The sequence below is a fragment of the Sprattus sprattus genome (genome assembly GCF_963457725.1).
Source record: "Sprattus sprattus genome assembly, chromosome: 6".
In the NCBI taxonomy this organism is placed as follows: Eukaryota; Metazoa; Chordata; class Actinopteri; order Clupeiformes; family Clupeidae; genus Sprattus; species Sprattus sprattus.
In genome coordinates this window covers 17,131,005-17,150,149 of record NC_137925.1, presented here as the reverse complement: position 1 = coordinate 17,150,149, position 19,145 = coordinate 17,131,005, and the positions used below count along the sequence as shown (strand labels likewise).

The following is a 19,145-nucleotide window of genomic DNA, read 5'->3' as shown; positions in this document are numbered from 1 at the left end:
GTGTTGGGCTATGAACCCGGTTTAAGATAAGCATGCATTAGATCCACCATGTGTTAATGGCAGTCCTGTGAGGCCCATATTGCTGTTTTAAGCCTCTGTGCTCAATCCCCTTCCTTTAACACGCTGCCTGTCCTGCAAAGCATTACTGAAATTAAACCCCTACTGGAAAGTAATGCAAAAGGAGGTTCTACTGGCATATGTGAGTATGTGTGATTGTGAGTGTGTGTGTGTGTGTGTGTGTGTGTGTGTGTGTGTGTGTGTGTGTGTGTGTGTGTGTGTGTGTGTGTGTGTGTGTGTGTGTGTGTGTGTGTGTGTGTGAGGGAGAGTGAGTGTGTGTTGCATGATTTACAGTCTCGCAATTCTCGCAATATGCTCCTGGATTAGGGATTACACACGGTGACCCGGCACACTCATGCGCCACTCGCTAGATTAGGGTTTACGCTGCACTGCTCTTAATATTTTTACACCCCTGGGGGGGATTTCCAGCAACTTTCATCACATTAAAAAAAGCCACTTGGCTCCTTTCCATTTAATGGCATGGCAAACACAGCCACTGTGTGTCTAAACAAGCCTCCAAAACCTCAAAACAAACATACATCTCATGTCAATACAATAAACACCTCCTATAGAGAATATGATATATACAGGTGGACTGCGGTGCTGACAGCTATGCTACTCTGATGGGCCGACGGTTAGTTGCTCCTCTCATCCTTGTATGCTTTCTTTGAAACTCAGCTGTGAGGTGGAGGATCCTTCCTCGACTCCTAAGCCGTGACTGTGATAACCGAGTTTAATTAGATGTGGCCTGTCGAGGTTTGGTATCACTTTAGTGAGGACCCGCATGCAATCGTTTCTGCCGGGTGAGTTTGACACCGCAGTGCCGTGGTTGGGATGTGTAGGGGTGGTGGATTTGGGGGGCAGACAGTGATGTTCAAGTGGGATTAGACTCTTTCAGAGTGTCATTGACTAGGCTTTATGCTGCTATGAAAGAAGGGTAGCAGTTAGGGTCAATCTTTGCTAAAACACTTTTAAAAGGGTGGTACAAAAAAAAAAGTAAGTTTACACAGATGGTGGCATATCTGGGGTTGTGAATGTGCCAAATCCCAGCTCCATGCTGTTTTTCTACACCAGTTTAATCTTTCCTTTTCTCCTCCCCACCCAGCCTTTCTGCTCTCCGGCCTCCTTGCACCCAGTTCAGAGTCTACGTTCGGAGAGAGAGCCATACGGAGGGCCATGGAGGTCGGATCAACTCACTACCCCACCGCCACAGGCTCCCGCCAGGCCAGCCGCCACAGCTCTTTCAGCAAATAAGACCAGATTGTCTTCGAGCAGCTGCACTCCTTTTTTTCCTTCTCTACTCTGTCTCTGTTCTCTTTTCTATGTATCCCATTTCTCTTTCACTCTGACTTTCTCTCATTCTTGGAGCCCCGTCTTTATTGTGGTCCGTCTATTTAGCAGTTCAGGATGTATGAGGATGCAAAATTAATTCCCTTTTGAAGAAGCCATTTTAGGGGCATCTGATGAGCGGTGGGGGTGGGGGGTGTGAGGGCAGGGGGGCTGACAGGGTGCCGCACAAACAGGATGCCATGATGTTATCTAAGGACCGAGCCAACCTCCAGAGCAGCATCTGAGTCACAGCTTAACCTCGGGTTGCAGCAGACAAACACGGAAAATAAAAATAAATAAGACACACACACACACATACACACACAACATGCAGAGTCCTCGAGGTGAGGTGACAATGTGTGACATTCTTCAAAAACCTGTGTCCGTCTGTGATCGACTTCTTTGCCTGGGGGTGTGTGTGTGTGGGGGGGGGGGGGGGGGGGGGGGCTGCCTTGTCTGAGAATGATGTTCATCTGAGGTGTCTGTTGTTCGAAGGGAAGTAAAATGGCAGCTGGTTGTATGACAGCTAAGTCAGCTGCTTTGGAAAAGAGAGGAATATTCCATCCCTTATTAGATGTGTTTTTCAATGATGAGTAAACAAAGAAAAATCTGCATTGCATCAAAAATGTCAAGATTACATTTAACAGTATGTATGTCTCTTTCATTTTTGGAGAAAGTGCAATGGACTACTGAAACCCTGATCCCTTCAGCTGATACGTGAGCGAATCATGGCATGAAAGGTTACAGTTGTGAGTGGGTAGGTACATTCAGCAGAACAGAACAGAGGATGACTGTAAAATGGAGATTGGGTGTAGAATGAGAGAGAGAGAGGGGGATGGGGGAGGGAGGATCGGTGGCCACCATTTTAGCTGTCAAGCCCCCTGATACATAGCCCCTCTCTCTTTCTCCCTCTGATAATACACGTCCATGGTCCCAAGGTCAGGCAATTACTGATGCTACAGAGCTCTCAGCCCCTCATCACTCCCCTGCTGCTAACGTCCTCTCCATAACAACGCCATCTCTCATCTTCTCAGCACAGTCTATGTGCACAGATTTGGTATTTATAATGTATATATATATATATATATGCTATGTTATATATGCTATGTATGTTGTATATGCTTTGTTATATATGCTATGTTATATATGATATGTTATATATGCTATGTTATTTATGATATGTTATATATGCCATGTTATATATGCTTTGTTATATATGCTATGATTTTTGGAGGATGCTAAAGGATATTTTACATTTCTTTTATGTGTTGTGTACATATGCAGGCTATGCTTGCATGTGAGAGAAGAAATGAGAGAGATCAAGGTCAAGGTGTAAGGAGTAAAAGCAAAATGCTCAAAAAAGAAGGAAAAGGTGAAACTGGGGAGAGGGGGGGGTGGGGGTGGGGTGTACAAGCATGATTTTGTCTTTCTATTATTTGGCAAGCAGTGATTCAGTGAGGGAGGCCATTTTAAAAGCTCTGTTGATCTGGAGTAAAGCAGATATGCTGATAAAATATTCATGCCCATCGCTGGACCAAATACATGATCCTCAGCCAACGCCTGCCCAGCTCTCGCTGTGTCTCCTACCCCCACTCTCTAGCCCTCGGCTTCCAGGAGCTTTCCTGTCTGTCCAACTACATTTCAGTCTATTTGCCCTTTTCTGTCTACCTCTCCTCTCTGAATAGAGTGTTCTCCTGACCACGCCTTGTGTGTGTGTGTGTGTGTGTGTGTGTGTGTGTGTGTGTGTGTGTGTGTGTGTGTGTGTGTGTCTGTGTGTGTGTGTCGGGGAATGGTGATGATGATGGAAAATGTACCCAGTTGTGAGACTGACAATACTGTAGAGTAGGCAGATGGATCCCAAAAAATAATTTCTACCACAACTCTCTTTAGCCCATTGGGGATAATGGTAGCAGGGGAATATAGCAAGGCAAATCCCTCTACATTAAGGAATCCTGTCAAAGGATAGATAGGACTGCAATAGAGGATAAATACACAAATAAAGCAGTGTGTCTGAGCTCCAGATATGATGGATATTCTCATCAAAGCACCCTTCTGGGCATGTGTAATCATGCTCCGAATGATGAGACTGATTTAATACATTAGAATGATTCGCTCAGCTACATTAGCTCCCATTAAACCCCAGTGTAATTAAGCAGGAATCAGTGTAACGCTAATAACATTAAGAGGTTACACCAGCAGTACACAAACACACACACTCACACACACACACACACACACACACACACACACACATACACAAACACACACATGCACACATAGACAAAATACAAAATGTCTTTCAACTAAGCATGTTGATTAAACTGGAAATTGCACTGCGAAAAATCCTGGCGTGAACACATGCATGCTTGTGAGTGATGGGCTCTCATCTCTGACTGGGGAGGTGTGAACATGTGTTCTGGTCTGGAGGTCGGAATGTCCTTCCTTGGTCGCTGTGGCAACGGGCTCTGGGACAGGTCCATATCACTGCAGATGACCCACTTTACTTCTGAAGATGGCGAAAGACCGCAGCCTGGGACAAATAGGTTGCAATGGCTCTCTCTGTCTCTCTCTCTCTCTCTCACTCTCTCTCTCTCTCTCTCTCTCCCTCTCTTTATTGCTCTAGGCCTCGCTCTTTCTATTCCTCTCTACTGCTCTCTGTGAGTGGGCAGTACCGTGTAGCAGGAGGCCCACGCTCATTATGGCAATCCAGCCTCGTTAGAAGGATGTCTTGTGCATCACCGTGACCCTTGTTTTCGAGGACCCAGTCCGGGAGATCCACAGGCAGCTTGTGGCCTAGTGGTTTGTAGGTAATCTGATCTCTGCACGTCCACCGCGCTGTTACTGGGAGACCCAAATGGGACGTTTTTTCCGCCCAGCTGCCCTCGACTGTGAAATCACTGTCTAAGGCTCACTTCGTGCCCTCCGCCCCTGCGCCTCTGCCTTCCACTTCCCTCCTCTTTTTCCACTCTCTCTACTCTCTACTCTCTCTCCTGGGATTCTCTACCTTCTATGGTAGGGCTTTTCTGTAGATGGCAGCCAACTACGCTAAGTACAGTTGTGCCGCTAAGGTAAACACAAAAATTAGGAGTTTTGACGGGGGTCATATACAAATACTCAAGTCGAGCCAACCCAGAGCTATACAACTGACTTTAGCTCTCTGGGTTCTCTAGGTATTTGTGTATCGTACATTTCCATAACCTTTGCTGTCACTAATAGACCACACAAAGTCAGGGCCAACATCCATAAAAGGTGACCTGACTGGCCGATGTGTTTGTTGCACTGACAGATCAGGACTGACAGGTGTTACTTATGAGGCGTGTGTGTGTGTGTGTGAGTGTGTGTGTGTGTGTGTGTGTGTGTGTGTGTGTGTGTGTGAGTGTGTGTGTGTGTGTGTGTGTGTGTGTGTGTGTGTGTGTGTGTGTGTGTGGTGGAATGGTCTTCTTACCTTTGCATTCCTGCTCTCAGGGAGGCTGAGTATCTCCAGTCCTGATTGGGACCCTTGGGCTGCAGAGGAGGAAAAGAAGGGCGGGGGAGAGAGAATGGAAGAAGAGGTATTTAGAGAAGTACTCAAGCAGGCCACATTGACGGAAAGAAAAGTCAATTGCACTGGTAATTAGTCATGGCGAGTGAGAAAGTGCAGATGTGAATGAATTGCAGCTGGCTGAAATGTGTCCCCTGTGACTTTGAGTGTGGAGGGAAAAGGTATGTTGGTCAACCTCAGACATCTAAGCCGGTCAAAACATCTGGACACATTGTCAACAAGGGTAGTGCAAGCCAGACTGATAAGGGTCTCCTCCTCTCTCTCTCGCACTCTCAATCACTTACACTCTCTCTGTCTCTCTCTCACACACACACAAACACACAGTCACACACACACGACCCCTCTCAAAGTCAAGGTCAGAGCACCACAGAGTGTTTGGGGGGATGAGAAGGAAGTGGAATCAATTTATCCCCCACTGACTGCTCCACCTGGATGTGGATTGTATGTGACATGTGAGCCCCAAGCAGCCAGGGCAGTGTGCATCAGAGTACAGAGGCATTATGTTGCGAGCAAACACACACACACACATACACACAATCAGCACACACAGCAGCAGGTGCTGCAGAAAACAGTGAAAATAGAAAACAGCTTCACCTGTACCAGACTACAGAAGAAGAACTCATTTACAGGAATCAGGATGTAGGAACAATTTAAAGACTACAGGAAGAAACAACTCTAAAGTCTAAAGTACCTGTATATGTATCTATGTAGTTGTGAAAACTGTTACAAAACTGGATTTGTCTACCAACAGCAGAAACACGTAGTTTGTGACGCAGGTGTGTGTAACCATGGTGACCCGGTCCCCGTTTCCTCCCAGAGGGATGTAAATATGCTGGAGATGGAGCATCGACCCTGTACCCACCCCCACCCCCACCCCCCTTCTCCCATCTACCTGCTTCCCCGCACTGAAAACATCCATCAGGCTGAAATCCAATATGGGCTCTAATCAGCCGAACCTGAAGCCCCTCTGTGACTCACTCAGACGTTCGATCATATTTACAGAGAAGCGGCCCTTTCGTTATTACACTCTATCACATTTGCCGGGTGAAGAGTAGACCTCAAAGACACGGCAGTGGCGCAGGTCCATTATATTAGCCAACGATTCCGACCTCAAAGTGAAGACAGACAAGACCTCAGACTTCCATTTGTGTGTGTGTGTGTGTGTGTGTGTGTGTGTGTGTGTGTGTGTGTGTGTGTGTGTGTTTGTGTGTGTATTGTGTGTGTGTGTGCATGTGTATGTGTATATTCATAATGAGCATACACATGCAAATGCTGTAGGCTGAACAATGTTGAAAACCAGACTATTGCTCCAGGATGAATAAAGTGTAAAGAGGCAAAGGGGAAATCAGTTCTATCTCCACACAGTGCATCAATGCACAAGCTAAGAAAGAGAAGCAACCATCTATCACATCCACTCTAGACTAGTCTAAGATATGCCAAAGACCAAACCAATGTGATCGGTACTGATTATAGGTACACAGCAGATGATTGTGGGGGTTTACAGAGATAGCAACAGAGAAAAGGAAAAAGGAGGGGTGTCAAAGCTCCATATTTAATTATTTTCTCGTCACCTTTCGTCTGAAAAGCATTATTTGTCACTCTCAGTGCACTGATTGCAGAGAGGGAGATAATGAGCTCTGGTGGGGTCTGATCTCTTCATGCCAGAGGTTTCTTGCTCCCTCTCTCTCTCTTGCGCCTTTTTCTCTCGCTCTCTCCCTTCTCTCTCCCTCTCAAGTAGGCCTGTGCCGAGTGGACACACCTCGCCTGGATACAGCACTCGCGCACCCTGCGCCAGCCAATCACAGCTCTTCTCCGTGCCCCGTTCAAAACCGAGCCACCCAATCAGGTGCCGCTAGCAAGGAAAAGCATGCCACTGCTTCTTAATTACACAGCAAGTGGGAACAAACATGACTGGCATTTAATGAGAGCGACAGGGAAGCGGGGAGCAATTAGGGACGAAAGAGCTCTGTTTTTCAAGTCCACCTCTCTTTCCCCTCATACAGAAAAAGCCTCTTACTCGCAGCAAGGGAGTACCACGAATCATTTCAACACACTCAACTTGATTCTGACTGGAAACTGTGTAGGGGCTGTCATTTTGGATGGGCTTAAGGGCCAATATGTGTTCAGGTTTGTGGCATGCTAACATGCTACATTACATCTCTCTCCCTGGTCTTCTTAGTGGAAAAAGCCTGGCACATAACGATCTACAGATGGCCATTAGTGAGGATTTGGAGAGCGAAAAGCAGGGCGATACAGAGAGTGTACACTTCAGTACGCGAGTCGCCCCTCAGTCAGCAAGCCATCGTCCGACGCCTATCAGACACTTCCATGGAATGAGCGCAATTACAGTGGAGTCTGGGGTAAAAAAAAAAAAGAAAAAGAAAATCTGTCCCTGTCCATTTGGAAACTCAATGATCTAAATTATGCAAGATCCACTTGAGTCAACCCTCTTAAGTGACAGCACAGCCCTTGTTTTAGAAAGGAGAGCAAGCCCCGGGCACATGAGCTCTGAGTTTTGGATCGCTCTCAGGCCAGAGCTCGTTTCCTCGGTGCCGCCTCAGAGACGCTGAGGAAGTGTGACGCTGTCTGGAGAGGACAGGGTGTGAATGCTGGGGAGCTGGAGGTTGTTTGGAGCTTTGACGCCTCCAAATAGAACAGATTCAGCTGTGGTGCCTGTGGAGGCTGCAGTGCAGCAAGAAGAGGGGGGAGAGGAGATTAGAGGAGAGATGGGGAGAGGAGAGGAGAGATGGGGAGAGGAGAGGAGAGATGGGGAGAGGAAAGGAGAGGAGAGGAGAGATGGGGAGAGGAAAGGAGAGGAGAGGAGAAGAGAGAAGATGGGGAAAGGAGAGGAGAGCAGAGGAAAGATGGGGAGAGGAGAGGAGAGGAGAGGGAGAGGAGAGGGATGGGGGGCTGAGGGAGTGTGTTTTTTTCTCCCTGAATACACAAATGATAGAAAGCGATTTGATGACAGCTGTAAACGAGTGTGGAGCAGAGAGGCGCATAAACCTCTGATACCCTGAATCATCAGAAACAAACAACTGGCAGAGCTCTGCACGGAAACACACAGCCACCCACCCACACACACACACACACACACACACACACACACACACACACACACACACACACACACACACACACACACACACACACACACACACACACACACACACACACACACACACACACACACACACACACACACACACACACATCCCTATAGAGGTTTATTTACTGTCTAATAATGTCTGATATACGCACAGGCATGAGCACACCTATACATGCACTCTTGAAGGGGAGAAAAAGCAGAAAAATCTGCGACACAGTTACCGAAAGCCCATCCGCTATTTCAAACAAGAGCAACTTAGGGAATACAAACAAACACAAATTGCTGCCCAGAGAGTTTTTTTTTTTTCCTAATCTAAATACCAACCACAATACTCTCAGCGAACACTGTTTGCCTCAAGTGAGGGATAAATTAAAACGAGATGAAAAAAATAAACAAAACCACTGGATGCCTGACACAGCACAACACAGCAATGGAGAGATGGAGCAGAGGGACATGTGCAGGTGTGCAGGGCGGGACGGGGTCGGTAGGGTGGAGCAGGGCGGGGTGGAGCACACACCTGGATGGCGGTGGCATCAGGCATGCTGAGCCGCCGCACGAACTGACTGGTGTGCTGTCCCGTGAAGAAGCTCTGCTGCCCCGAGCCCCAAGTCCCGCTTATGGGCCGGCCCGTGTTGTAGAACATGAAGGTGTCGCTGCCCGACGTGGCAGTCAGGCAGGTCTTGTAGCAGTATGTCTTGGTCATTGAGCCGTTGCCCCGCACCTCGATGTAGTGAGGCTCCACATTGAGGTCTCGCCGCAGGGCCACGCTGTTGCCGGGCTGCTGGTTGCCCCCGGCGCCTCCGCCTCCGCCCACACCCCCACCCCCACTCCCACCACCTCCACCTCCACCTGACCCACCCCCACCACCCCCTCCTCCTCCAGCGCCGCCCTCCTTGGGGGACTTCTTGCATCCACAGCAGGAGCAGGCTCCTGGCTGGCTGCAGTACGTATGGCACTTGACGATGGTCAGCACCACCACCGTCACCAGGAAGACAAAGGTGGTGGCGCTCAGAGCCACGATCAGGTAGATTGTGACGTTGGTGAGGGGGAGTCTGCCGTTTGGGCGGATGATGCGCTTGGGGTCGGGGGTCACCTTGGGTGGGATCTCCATGACGGCCACATTGACGGTGGCGGTGGAGGAGCGGGGGGGCAGGCCGTGATCCTTCACCAGCACCACCAGGCTGAAGAGGGTTGAGTTGTCCTCCACAACGCGGCGGGTGGTGCGGATCTCGCCCGTGTGCTCGTGCACCTTAAACAGGTCCAGTTCGGCAGCAGGGTGCACCAGGCCGAAGAGGAGCCAGGCGTTCTGCCCGGCGTCACCGTCCCAGGCCGCCACCCGCGTCACGAGCACACCAGCCTCGGCGTTTCGCATCACCGTCTCGGCAGGTTGCATGCCGTTCGGCACCGGGTGCACAAAGTACGGTGTGTGGTCATTCTGGTCCATGACGTAGAGATAGACGGTGGCCACGCGGCTCAGCGGGGGCACGCCATTGTCCTGCGCTTTCACCTGTAAGTGAAACTCGCGCAGCTTCTCAAAGTCAAAGGAGCGCAAGGCATAAACCTCACCGGTGTCCGGTTTGATGGACACATAAGAGGCCACCGAGATGCCGTGGTTGTTGTCGTTGAGGACGGTGTAGGTGATGCGGGCATTCTCGCCCGCGTCTGGGTCGGTGGCTTTCACGACACACAGCGGAGCACTGGGGGCATTGTTCTCTGTGACGTAAACGGTGTAAGAGGTCTGCTCAAATCGCGGCGGGTTGTCATTCACATCGGCCACTTCCACACGCACGGCCATCTGGGAGGAAAGTGAGGGGCTGCCTCCATCGCTGGCCGTCACGGTCACGTTGTAGAACGGAATGGCCTCTCGGTCCAGAAAGGCTGAGGTGACTATGGTGTAATGGTTCCGAAAGGACTTGATCTTGAAGGGGAGGTTGGGAGGAATGATGTCCAGGGTGACATGTTTGTTTTGGCCCGAGTCGCGGTCGGACACGCTGATCAGCCCTACCACTGTGTCCGCCCTCGCGTCCTCCCTCACTGGGCTGGACAGGGAGGACAGCAAGATCTCTGGGGGGTTGTCATTCACGTCAAGCACCTCCACCACCACCTTACAGTGGACTGCAACAGCACCTGCACCTCTGTCCATAGCCTGGATGTACATTTCATAAGTATTGGTCTCCTCATAGTCAACATTGCTCCTGACTCTGATCTCCCCACTGTCAGAGTCCATGGTGAACATCTGGCGAACTCTCTCTGGAGTGTAGCTGCTGAAGGAGTAGTACACCTCTCCATTTGTGCCTTCATCCCTATCTGTGGCGTTGAGTTTTATAACTAATGCGCCTAAGGGCGAGTTCTCTCTCAGTTTCACTTTGTATACAGAGCTGGCGAACACCGGCGCGTTGTCGTTTGTGTCCAAAACGCGCACGTAAATTTTTGCTGTGCCAGTGCGCGATGCTGTGCCTCCGTCCGCGGCTGTCAGAATTAGCTGATGTGAAGACGTTTGCTCGCGATCCAGAGGCTTTTTTAATATCAGTTCGATGTGCTTTCCATTAGGCGGGGGCTTGTTGGACTCGAGTGCGAGGTGCTCGTTTGGGCTGAGGCGATAGAGGCGCACCGAATTGGAGCCATCGTCCGTGTCCTGTGCGCCCTCGATGGGAAACCTGGTCCCAGCGGGCGCGGACTCAGAGATCTCCAGCTGGTACTCGTCTCGGGGGAAAAGCGGTGAGTTGTCATTCGCGTCCAAAATCTCCACCTCCACGTTGTGCACTTCGAGTGGATTTTCAACAACCACTTCGAGATTGAGAAGGCAGGAACCGCTGTAATCGCACAGCGTCTCACGGTCGATTCTGTCGCTAACGAATAGCTTCCCGTTTTTGTGATCAATATTAAAATACCTCCTGTTATCGGAGGAGATACGAATCCTCCGTGTTGAGAGCTTTCTCAGCTCTAGTCCTAAATCTCTAACGATGTCTCCAACGAAAGCTCCGGTATCCAGCTCCTCGGGAATAGAATACTTAATTTGTGCATTTGTAAGGCCACTTAGTAAAACTATAACTAAATAAAAATAAAGAGGCACATACTCGTTTATGTTGCTACATCGCCCCGCAACAGCCATCGCAAGCTGGCAAGATCCGCAGACGGATTATAAACAGCTTTCCGTCTATTGAGCTTGCCTTGCGAATACTCCAGCCACAGCATTAAAAAAGGGGAGAGTTGCCCGCCGCTGACAGTCGACTATGTGCAGGATGACCAAAGTCTCCTCTCCGCTGCCTCATTAAACGGACATTTTCCCACTACATCCATATTCTCTCCTTTTGTCGGTAGCTTCTGCTGATATTTTTCTCTCTCCTTCGTGCGGCTGACTCTTGTTTCCCTTACACGGGTGCTGCCTATCGCTCTCTCTCTCCCTGCTCTCTCCCCTGTCCTCCTCCCCCTCCCTCTCTTTCTCCCGTGCACTGTTCTGTGCTGCGGGGGAGGGGAGTAGCACTCCCTCTCAAAGACTGCTGGCTGCCTTTTCAGCACCTCTGAATAAAAAACAGCGACAATCTGAGAGAAACCTGACACCTGATACTCTTCGCAGGAATATTATATAATTTCAGGAATGGTTTTCTCGATCGATTGGGCTGTATTTATTAATTTATGGTGACACGAATGACACGCTCAGGAAAATTGGAATGAAAACAAGGCTGTAGTCTTCAGAGTGCCACCGCCCTTTTCATTGTGTGCTGTCTGCGTGTAGCGGTGGTCTTAATACATCGCATTAGGTGACGCGCTCTTAAAAAACATTACTTCTTTAAATCATTATCATATACACTTGTTTCGTTGATAAATCATTATCGTATACACATCAATATGCAACTCCTACAGGTGCGGTTTTGTTTTTAAAAATCTCTTTGTTTGAAAACGGGGGTCTCGTTTTATTTATTATTGCACCCAACACACAGTCCATGATCTTTCAGTGACACTCGCTTGAGCCAGCAGTCATCACACTGCTGCTGGACACTCCTCCCCTGCCTTTCATGTGCTTCAAGACTGACAGATCAAATAATCAGAGATTAAGTTTGCAGGACCTCTGACTGCTCTCGTTGTCTGTCACCACTCCCTCCCCTTTCCCCATTCTTTCCTCGTCACTGCCCAGTATTGCCTCTTTTTCAATTATCTTATGAGCAACAAGAGCTCGGGGAGCGCTCTCCGATGCAAACCAGGTCACTAACAAGATGCTCCCGATTTGCCCCTTCGCACCAACTGTCAAAAACAATTTCGGCAACGTTGTTCTGCCTGCCTGAAATTGCTCAAATAATTTTTCACGCATGCACATGAGACGAGAAGGGCAGTTCCATATGGCTAACACGATAAGAATTAAAATCAACAGCAAAAATTGAATATTTCGACAATGTATGCAAACGTCAGTATATACATGTCATAAATATATTACCTTAAAGTAAGGTGTATGAAAAATGAATTAAGAGAGAAATTAAATATTACTATTAAAAGAATGTAAAACTACTCTCCACAGACTTTCCACAAACTCATACTTGATAACGATGCTAGCAAGTTTAGTGTTTTTGGCACAAAGCCGTTCCACTGAAATAATGAGACTTCAGACTGGCCAGTAAAAGCTGAGCTCTGCCCCCCCCCCCCCCCCCCCCCCCCCAACTAATCAATGAAAGCATATATCACACCCAGCAGTCACACCAACGTGCCTATTAATGTCCACCGATGCAATTAAATTCCCATCGGTAACCATAAAAAACAGAGAATGGGGGTTGAGCGGTCCAGATCTCCGCCCATCTCCACCCTCTGGTCATTCCTTATGGGTGCTGCATCCATCCTCTGCCTTGTAGCAGCGCTGACTGGCGGCAGCTGTGCATGCTGACTCTCAGGTGGTGGAACCGAAGGCCGTAATTGAGTCGTCCAATAATGTCTCATGTAGTTCAGCCTCTCCGGGTAATTAGAACAATCCAAGGCCTTGTATGCCCAATTAAAACTTAATTTGAATTGGTTTCAATTCAGTTATGACCCAGAGATCTGCCTGATACAGTAACAGAAAACGACTCCCTTTTCGTATCGAAAGAATATGGCTAGAAAATGGAATTAGTTGTAAATCATACTGTTAGGTTGATGAGGTTTCTATGAAAGGACAACCACGCCAAACAATAATTTACTTAAGAAAACAACACAACTGCACTGAAATTATACAACCATGAAGCTTTTCCCCTGTCCACCGATTGAAACTCTAGTTATATGTCCCGAGAGGACCCAGCGCAGCCGTGAGTCATCGGACCACCGGGCGCTTTGCTCTCCCCCGCACATCACCCCCTCGCGGGCATCCGCGGCGAAGAGCGCTGGCAGACATCGAGACCAGTCCTCTGTACTGATTCAAAGGTTCACTGCAGCGGAAAAGTGGACGACATTTCACCGCTATTTGCACGGAAAGGTTGAAAAGGCAGAACACTTTGGCTTGCGTATCTTCTTTCTCTCTGTGGACTGCGCCTTAAGAGTTTTGGATCGCTTTTGCACACAGCCAACAACTCTCCATACAAATGGCATACCATGTATGTTAAATGATTTTAGATAGTTAAAATTAGGCACATACTTGCTAACTTTTTCATAACATTTTCCCTCCAGCAGTAGGTTGGGGTGGTGGTTGTTAGTTGTCATATTTTCCTCCGTGTACTGTTTTGGACGTTCGTCTCTTGTTCGTCTCTCTCCTAGTTTAATCAGGTGGGGAGGAGACAAAACACCAGGGTTCTGTCAATCAAGGCCCGGCAGCGTCGCTGTCCCTGACATTTACCAGACGCCTTCCCACCGGGACGGTGGGACGTGTTTATGCCGAGGAGAAGAAAAAGAGTACCCTGTAATCTCGTCAATTACACACCCCCGCGGATTCAAACACCTGCTTCTGTCCCACCGCGGCCGCTGTCTGCCCCTTTCCGGTCCTTCTCACCCAATCCGCGCCTTCCCCCCACTCCCGGTGCCTTTCCATATCCCTCTCTCTCTCTCTCTCTCTCTCTCTCTCTCTCTCTCTCTCTCTCTATCTATCTCTTTCACACACAGACACACACAAACACACACACACACACACACACACACACACACACACACACACACACACACACACACACACACACACACACTACTGTACTAACTTAGCTTGACGATGTGAGATTTGTCGGCGCGTCTTCAGAAGCTGAGAGCTGACATCTCTCTTTCATACCTGTCAGAGTGAGGTCCATCTGTTCCCACCGCTAATTATTTGAACTCGAGGGGTTTGGGATGAAGTTATCTCAGTTTCGTTAAGCTACACGCAGCCTGTCTTGCCTGTGGAAATACAGATGGTTTCGTCTAGTGCTACTGCGCACACTCATCCCTCCCCTCCCCTCCCCTCCCCTCCCCTTAAGTTAGATAGGTTACAGCGAGACCTTTTTCACTCCTCTAAAGAGCCATAATGAGGGCGTTGTTGCAAGCTGGAATGTCCTGTATTATTTCAACATTTTCAGATGTCTTTAGCAGCCCAGTCCCTTAAATGTTGTCCTGTCTTGAGTCCTCATATACATGACTTTGATATACCTCTGCCCATAACATCTTCCCACACTTCATGCAGGCACACACACACACACACACACACACACACACACACACACACACACACACACACACACACACACACACACACACACACACACACACACACACACACACACACACACACACACACACACACACACATTTAGTCAAGGGCTGCTTTCCTTCCCTATGTTTGCTCATCTGTTCTTCTACCTCCTTCTCTTCCCCCTTTCCGTTGCTTTTTCTCTCCCTTCCTCTCCAGCTGTGATCAGTGTCTGCAGCATCCGCAGTTCCAACTGAGAAAATCTGGCCAAGGGGCGGGACTGAAGTGGAGCACAGGAGCTAATGACAGCCCTCCCACTCCTCACCTCTCACTCTGGCACAGACAGAGAGACCAAAAGGGGGGTGGGAAATCTCACCCAAAAGGATACACGCACCACAGTCAACATGGCTTTATACAGAAAGATGACATTTCAGTCATTCAAAGTTTAGTCATTTAGCATTTAGCTTTTATGAAAAGCCACAGTAGTGTACAGGTATATGCATTTTTTTTATCAGTCTGCCCTGTGACCTTAGCATAATTAGCAACTTGCTACCTATCCACTGAGGAGAGACAGGGAGAGAAATATACAAGCAAAAGAAAAACCTACTTCTGCCCACTCAAAATATTAATCACACCCTATCAATTATACATAGAGGATCACTGCAATATTTAACAGAGCCTCATTAATGCATGGTTATTGGTTGCCCTTAAAAAGACATTTATTACATAGCATAACAGCTTGTTATGCCATGTAGACTTTCAGCAGTCACACCAGGTAAAATAATTGACCATTTTAGGGGAAGCAAAGAAAGCAAATTCACATAAAAAAGCTTCTGCAATTGTGTGGGTGTGTGAGCCAGAGAGAAGACGGCAAGGGGATGGAAATGTAGAGAAAAAAAGACATGAATAACACTTGATGTAGAGCTCACCCTACACATATTCCCAGCATTTAGTGTCCTAAATCTGACCCCATGTTCATGAGATGGAGGTCGCGGATGTCTCTTGGGTGAGTCAGAGCCTCGTCTGCCTGTCAGACTGTGAGTCGGCTCACTGGCTGACTGACCAGTGATTCTCATATTGTCACACCACGTCTGTAGCTGGCGGCGGCGGCCATATGACTGACAACCTCGGCCACATTTATAAATAAGGGCTCTTTATCAGAACAACACCGGCTAGCAGCTTCCATTTGCAGCTCTGTTAGGTGCTGTATTTATGATGTATTTTAAATGAATTTGATTAAGGAGAAACCCTACCATAGCCTGAGTACATGCCAAGAAAAATGGTGAAGGGATAAATACTTTGTAAGCATCTTTCCACAGTTCATTATGGCGTAAGGGATTTATCACTAAAAATGTTTTAAGTCGCAAGTCATTTGTAAAGCTAAACAATCAATGAGACAGAGAGGGAGAGAGAGGGAGGGAGGGGGAAAAGGGAGAAAACAGGATTGGGGGAATGGAGTGAGATTTTACAGTTAAAGTAAGCCCTCTGTGGGTGCAATATGGTACTGCAAGCGCCGAGTCTTTGGCATCAATAAATAATCCATCCTCAGAGACTCAAAGTGTTTTTGTACATTCACGCTCTCTCTCCCCCTCCCTATCTCTCTCTCCCCCTCACTCTCTCTCTGCTTCCCTTTGTGGATCTATGTGTATACTTCTGTAAGTCTGTTAAGATCCTCAGATACTGATTCCCCTTCAGCCTATATTCTTCTTAAAATAACACTTCATCCCGCTAACATTTCTCACACCATCTCTCCTTGTTCCAAGCTTAGTGTTTCTCTCTGTTTGCTGTCATCTTGTGCTCAACCTACATTTTCTTTCTGCCAGTGTAGACTATGATTGTCATGACAACAGAAGGGAACAGAAGGGAAAGGATTAAAGAGGAGGGGGAGAAAAAAAATCTATGTCAGTGTTACTTGCAAAAACCGCAGGCTAAGCCATATATTTCTCTATCTATAAAAGCATGTTGGTTTTTTCTTTCTTTCACCGCTCACTACACTATCAACCACATCCCACTCCCACTAACAACAGAACACATGGGCTATTAATCACTTCCAAACGCACACACAGACACTGACACAATCTCAGCAGTACCAAAAAAAGAAGCAGCGGGTATCTTGTTCGCACACTGCGGCGTGGTCTTTTCAAATTCACATCCCACATCACACAAAGATTTATGCAGCAATAATACTTGCCAACACACACTTGCTCTCTCACTGACACACGTTCACACACACAAACACACACAAACAGATCTGTAAGTCTCAGAGTAAGCCTGTTTCTCAGTCATTACATCTCCCCTGTCAGTGTAAAGGGCATGACTCGACTGAACACAAAACCCAGCTGTCCGTGGGGGCCCGATAAACACTGCTGTCTCAGCACGGGCCGTCCTCTAGATGCCTGACCGAAATGAAAAGAAATGAGGAGGAATAAAAAACCCAACAACATCAAAAGCCCGTGGATAAGGGCACACAAAGCTATCAGGAGGAACAGGCATGCTCCAGTCCCCCCCTCTCTGCTCTGCTCAGCTTAGGCTCCCTATCCTCTGTATCCACTCCAGCTTCAGCCTGCCTGTGCGTGCAAACAGAATAAAACTGGGCTAATGGTGGCGGCTGCCTGCGTTTGGTTTGCCAGCGCCACGGTGGAGACGGGGAAGGTTAGATGATCAGCTCTGTCATGTTCAATCAGTGACCGCGTTTCTGGCGACTCGTGTAGCCACTCAGCACTGTGGGCACTGAATTAATGCCAGTGATTTGGTTTTATTGTCTCTCCTCGCTCAGTGTAACACCGATGCCTCCCTCCCTCCCTGTCTTTCTCTCTCTCTCTTTTTCTTTCTTTATCATCACATCCTTCGTTCCAGTTCAACTCGTGCATTCGGTTCTCCTCTTTAAGTCTTATTTGCACATCTCTGGCCCACATATCTCTTCTTATCTCTGTCTCTCCCTAATGCCCTCCTTCACTAATGCTCTTTCACTCTCTCACCCTCCATTTAATTCCCTCACTCCTCTTCCTCTCCCTCCCTCCTATCTCTCTGCCTCTCTCGCTGTGCCTGATGTGATCACAGAGGGGTGTGGGTAGTAGCGCACAGGAGGTGGGTTTTAAATGAGTGCCTGAGTACATCCTGTAGCTCCACTGGGGTAAGGCTGGAAAAGGCTGCAGCTATCTGCAGACGCAATCTACACAGAGCAGCTAAAAAACCCAGTTACCATGGTTACATCGAAGGTGACAGAATGGAAGGTGACACATTTGCAGAGAGGGCTGCTGGGAAAAAAAGGGGAGAGGTGGAAGACAAGGTTACGGAAAAGGGGGAGGAGCCGGGGGTTGGGGGATGAGGTAAGACCTCTGCTCAACATCACAGGGGGGTTAAGTACAAAGGGTTTCATAAGCAGGGACAGGACAGGGGACAGCGGTCACATAAGCCACCCCTGCCAAGCCACATCTGTTTCGGAGTGACCTCTTACCCATGATGCATCTGGGCGATGAGTCAGGGATCAGCGATTAGGGTCATGGACTCTGGGTCATGTTTACAGGATGCCGCCACTCCCGTCTAACTCATCCAGGGAGTGGCCGAGGAACTCTGACTGCAGTGTGCACTCCGAGCAATGAGAGCAGATTATTTGCTGGTGAAACGCAGAAGCACTCCGTCGGGCCGACCTCGCACTGGGTAATGTGCTTAGCAAAATCAATAATTTAATGCACTCTGCTGGGTGGCCTCTCCCCTGCACAGGAGGTTGTTGCTGGGGATGGATGCCGTCAGCTAATGCACGCCCTGACACACATAGTTTACACATGTGGACCGTCATATACACTCTACTTGACACTACCGCAAATAAACACCTTGAAAAGATCAGGTCTAGCATAGAGCACACACACACACACACACACACACACACACACACACACACACACACACACACACACACACACACACACACACAACCCATGCTGCTCATGTGACGATGCTGCCAGGGTGACTCCCATCCTCTGGGAGGTGGAGGGGGGTAGGGTGGGCAGGGCTGAGCTGGGCTGGGCTTGGCTGGGGGAGGGGCCTAGCGTGATTGACAGAGTAGCCCCCGGTGATGATGTCAGCACTGTGAGCTCAGCCTCCAGACAGAGAGAGCTCCCTGCTGCAGAGCAGAGCCGAGAACAGAGCAGAGCCGAGCGGAAAATTACCAGCCCCCTCCCCCACCTTATCTCCCACACGCAGCACCATACGGAGCCTCCCTTCTCAGCCTGCAATATGGAGCAGTGGATCAGGCAGCCTGCTCAATGCCAGTGAAAGCCACTGTGACCTCGCACAAATCCCACCCCATCCGGAAGCCTTATTTACTGCTGTGTAATTTTCAATTCAAAGCCAACGAGACACATGCGCAGGCATGTTTTACATTTGAGAGCAAAAAAAATACAAATATAAAAGAAAAAGTCCATAATTCAAAAAAAATTCCCTTAGGGAAAAATCAGTCACACATAACGCATTTGCCCTCTTGCACTCCAGTTCTCAGCTCA

At 48.5% G+C, this 19,145-nt stretch overlaps 2 protein-coding genes across 2 annotated transcripts in view; both read right to left on the bottom strand.

The window, feature by feature from the left end:
• pcdh2ac (protocadherin 2 alpha c) overlaps window positions 1-11,173 on the bottom strand; it is a 25,091-nt gene extending 13,918 nt beyond the window's left edge. The window contains exons 1-2 of the mRNA XM_080840735.1: window positions 8,545-11,173; window positions 4,832-4,890 (exon numbers count right to left, since the gene is read on the bottom strand). Of these exons, the coding sequence (XP_080696861.1) occupies window positions 4,832-4,890; window positions 8,545-11,148 (2,663 nt within the window). The 5' untranslated portion in view covers window positions 11,149-11,173. The remainder of the gene's footprint in view (window positions 1-4,831; window positions 4,891-8,544) is intronic.
• The window catches only part of LOC308367035 (protocadherin gamma-A3-like), a gene marked incomplete at both ends in the record, with an annotated part of 261,143 nt that overhangs the window by 98,360 nt on the left and 143,638 nt on the right, over window positions 1-19,145 (bottom strand). The window lies entirely within an intron of this gene.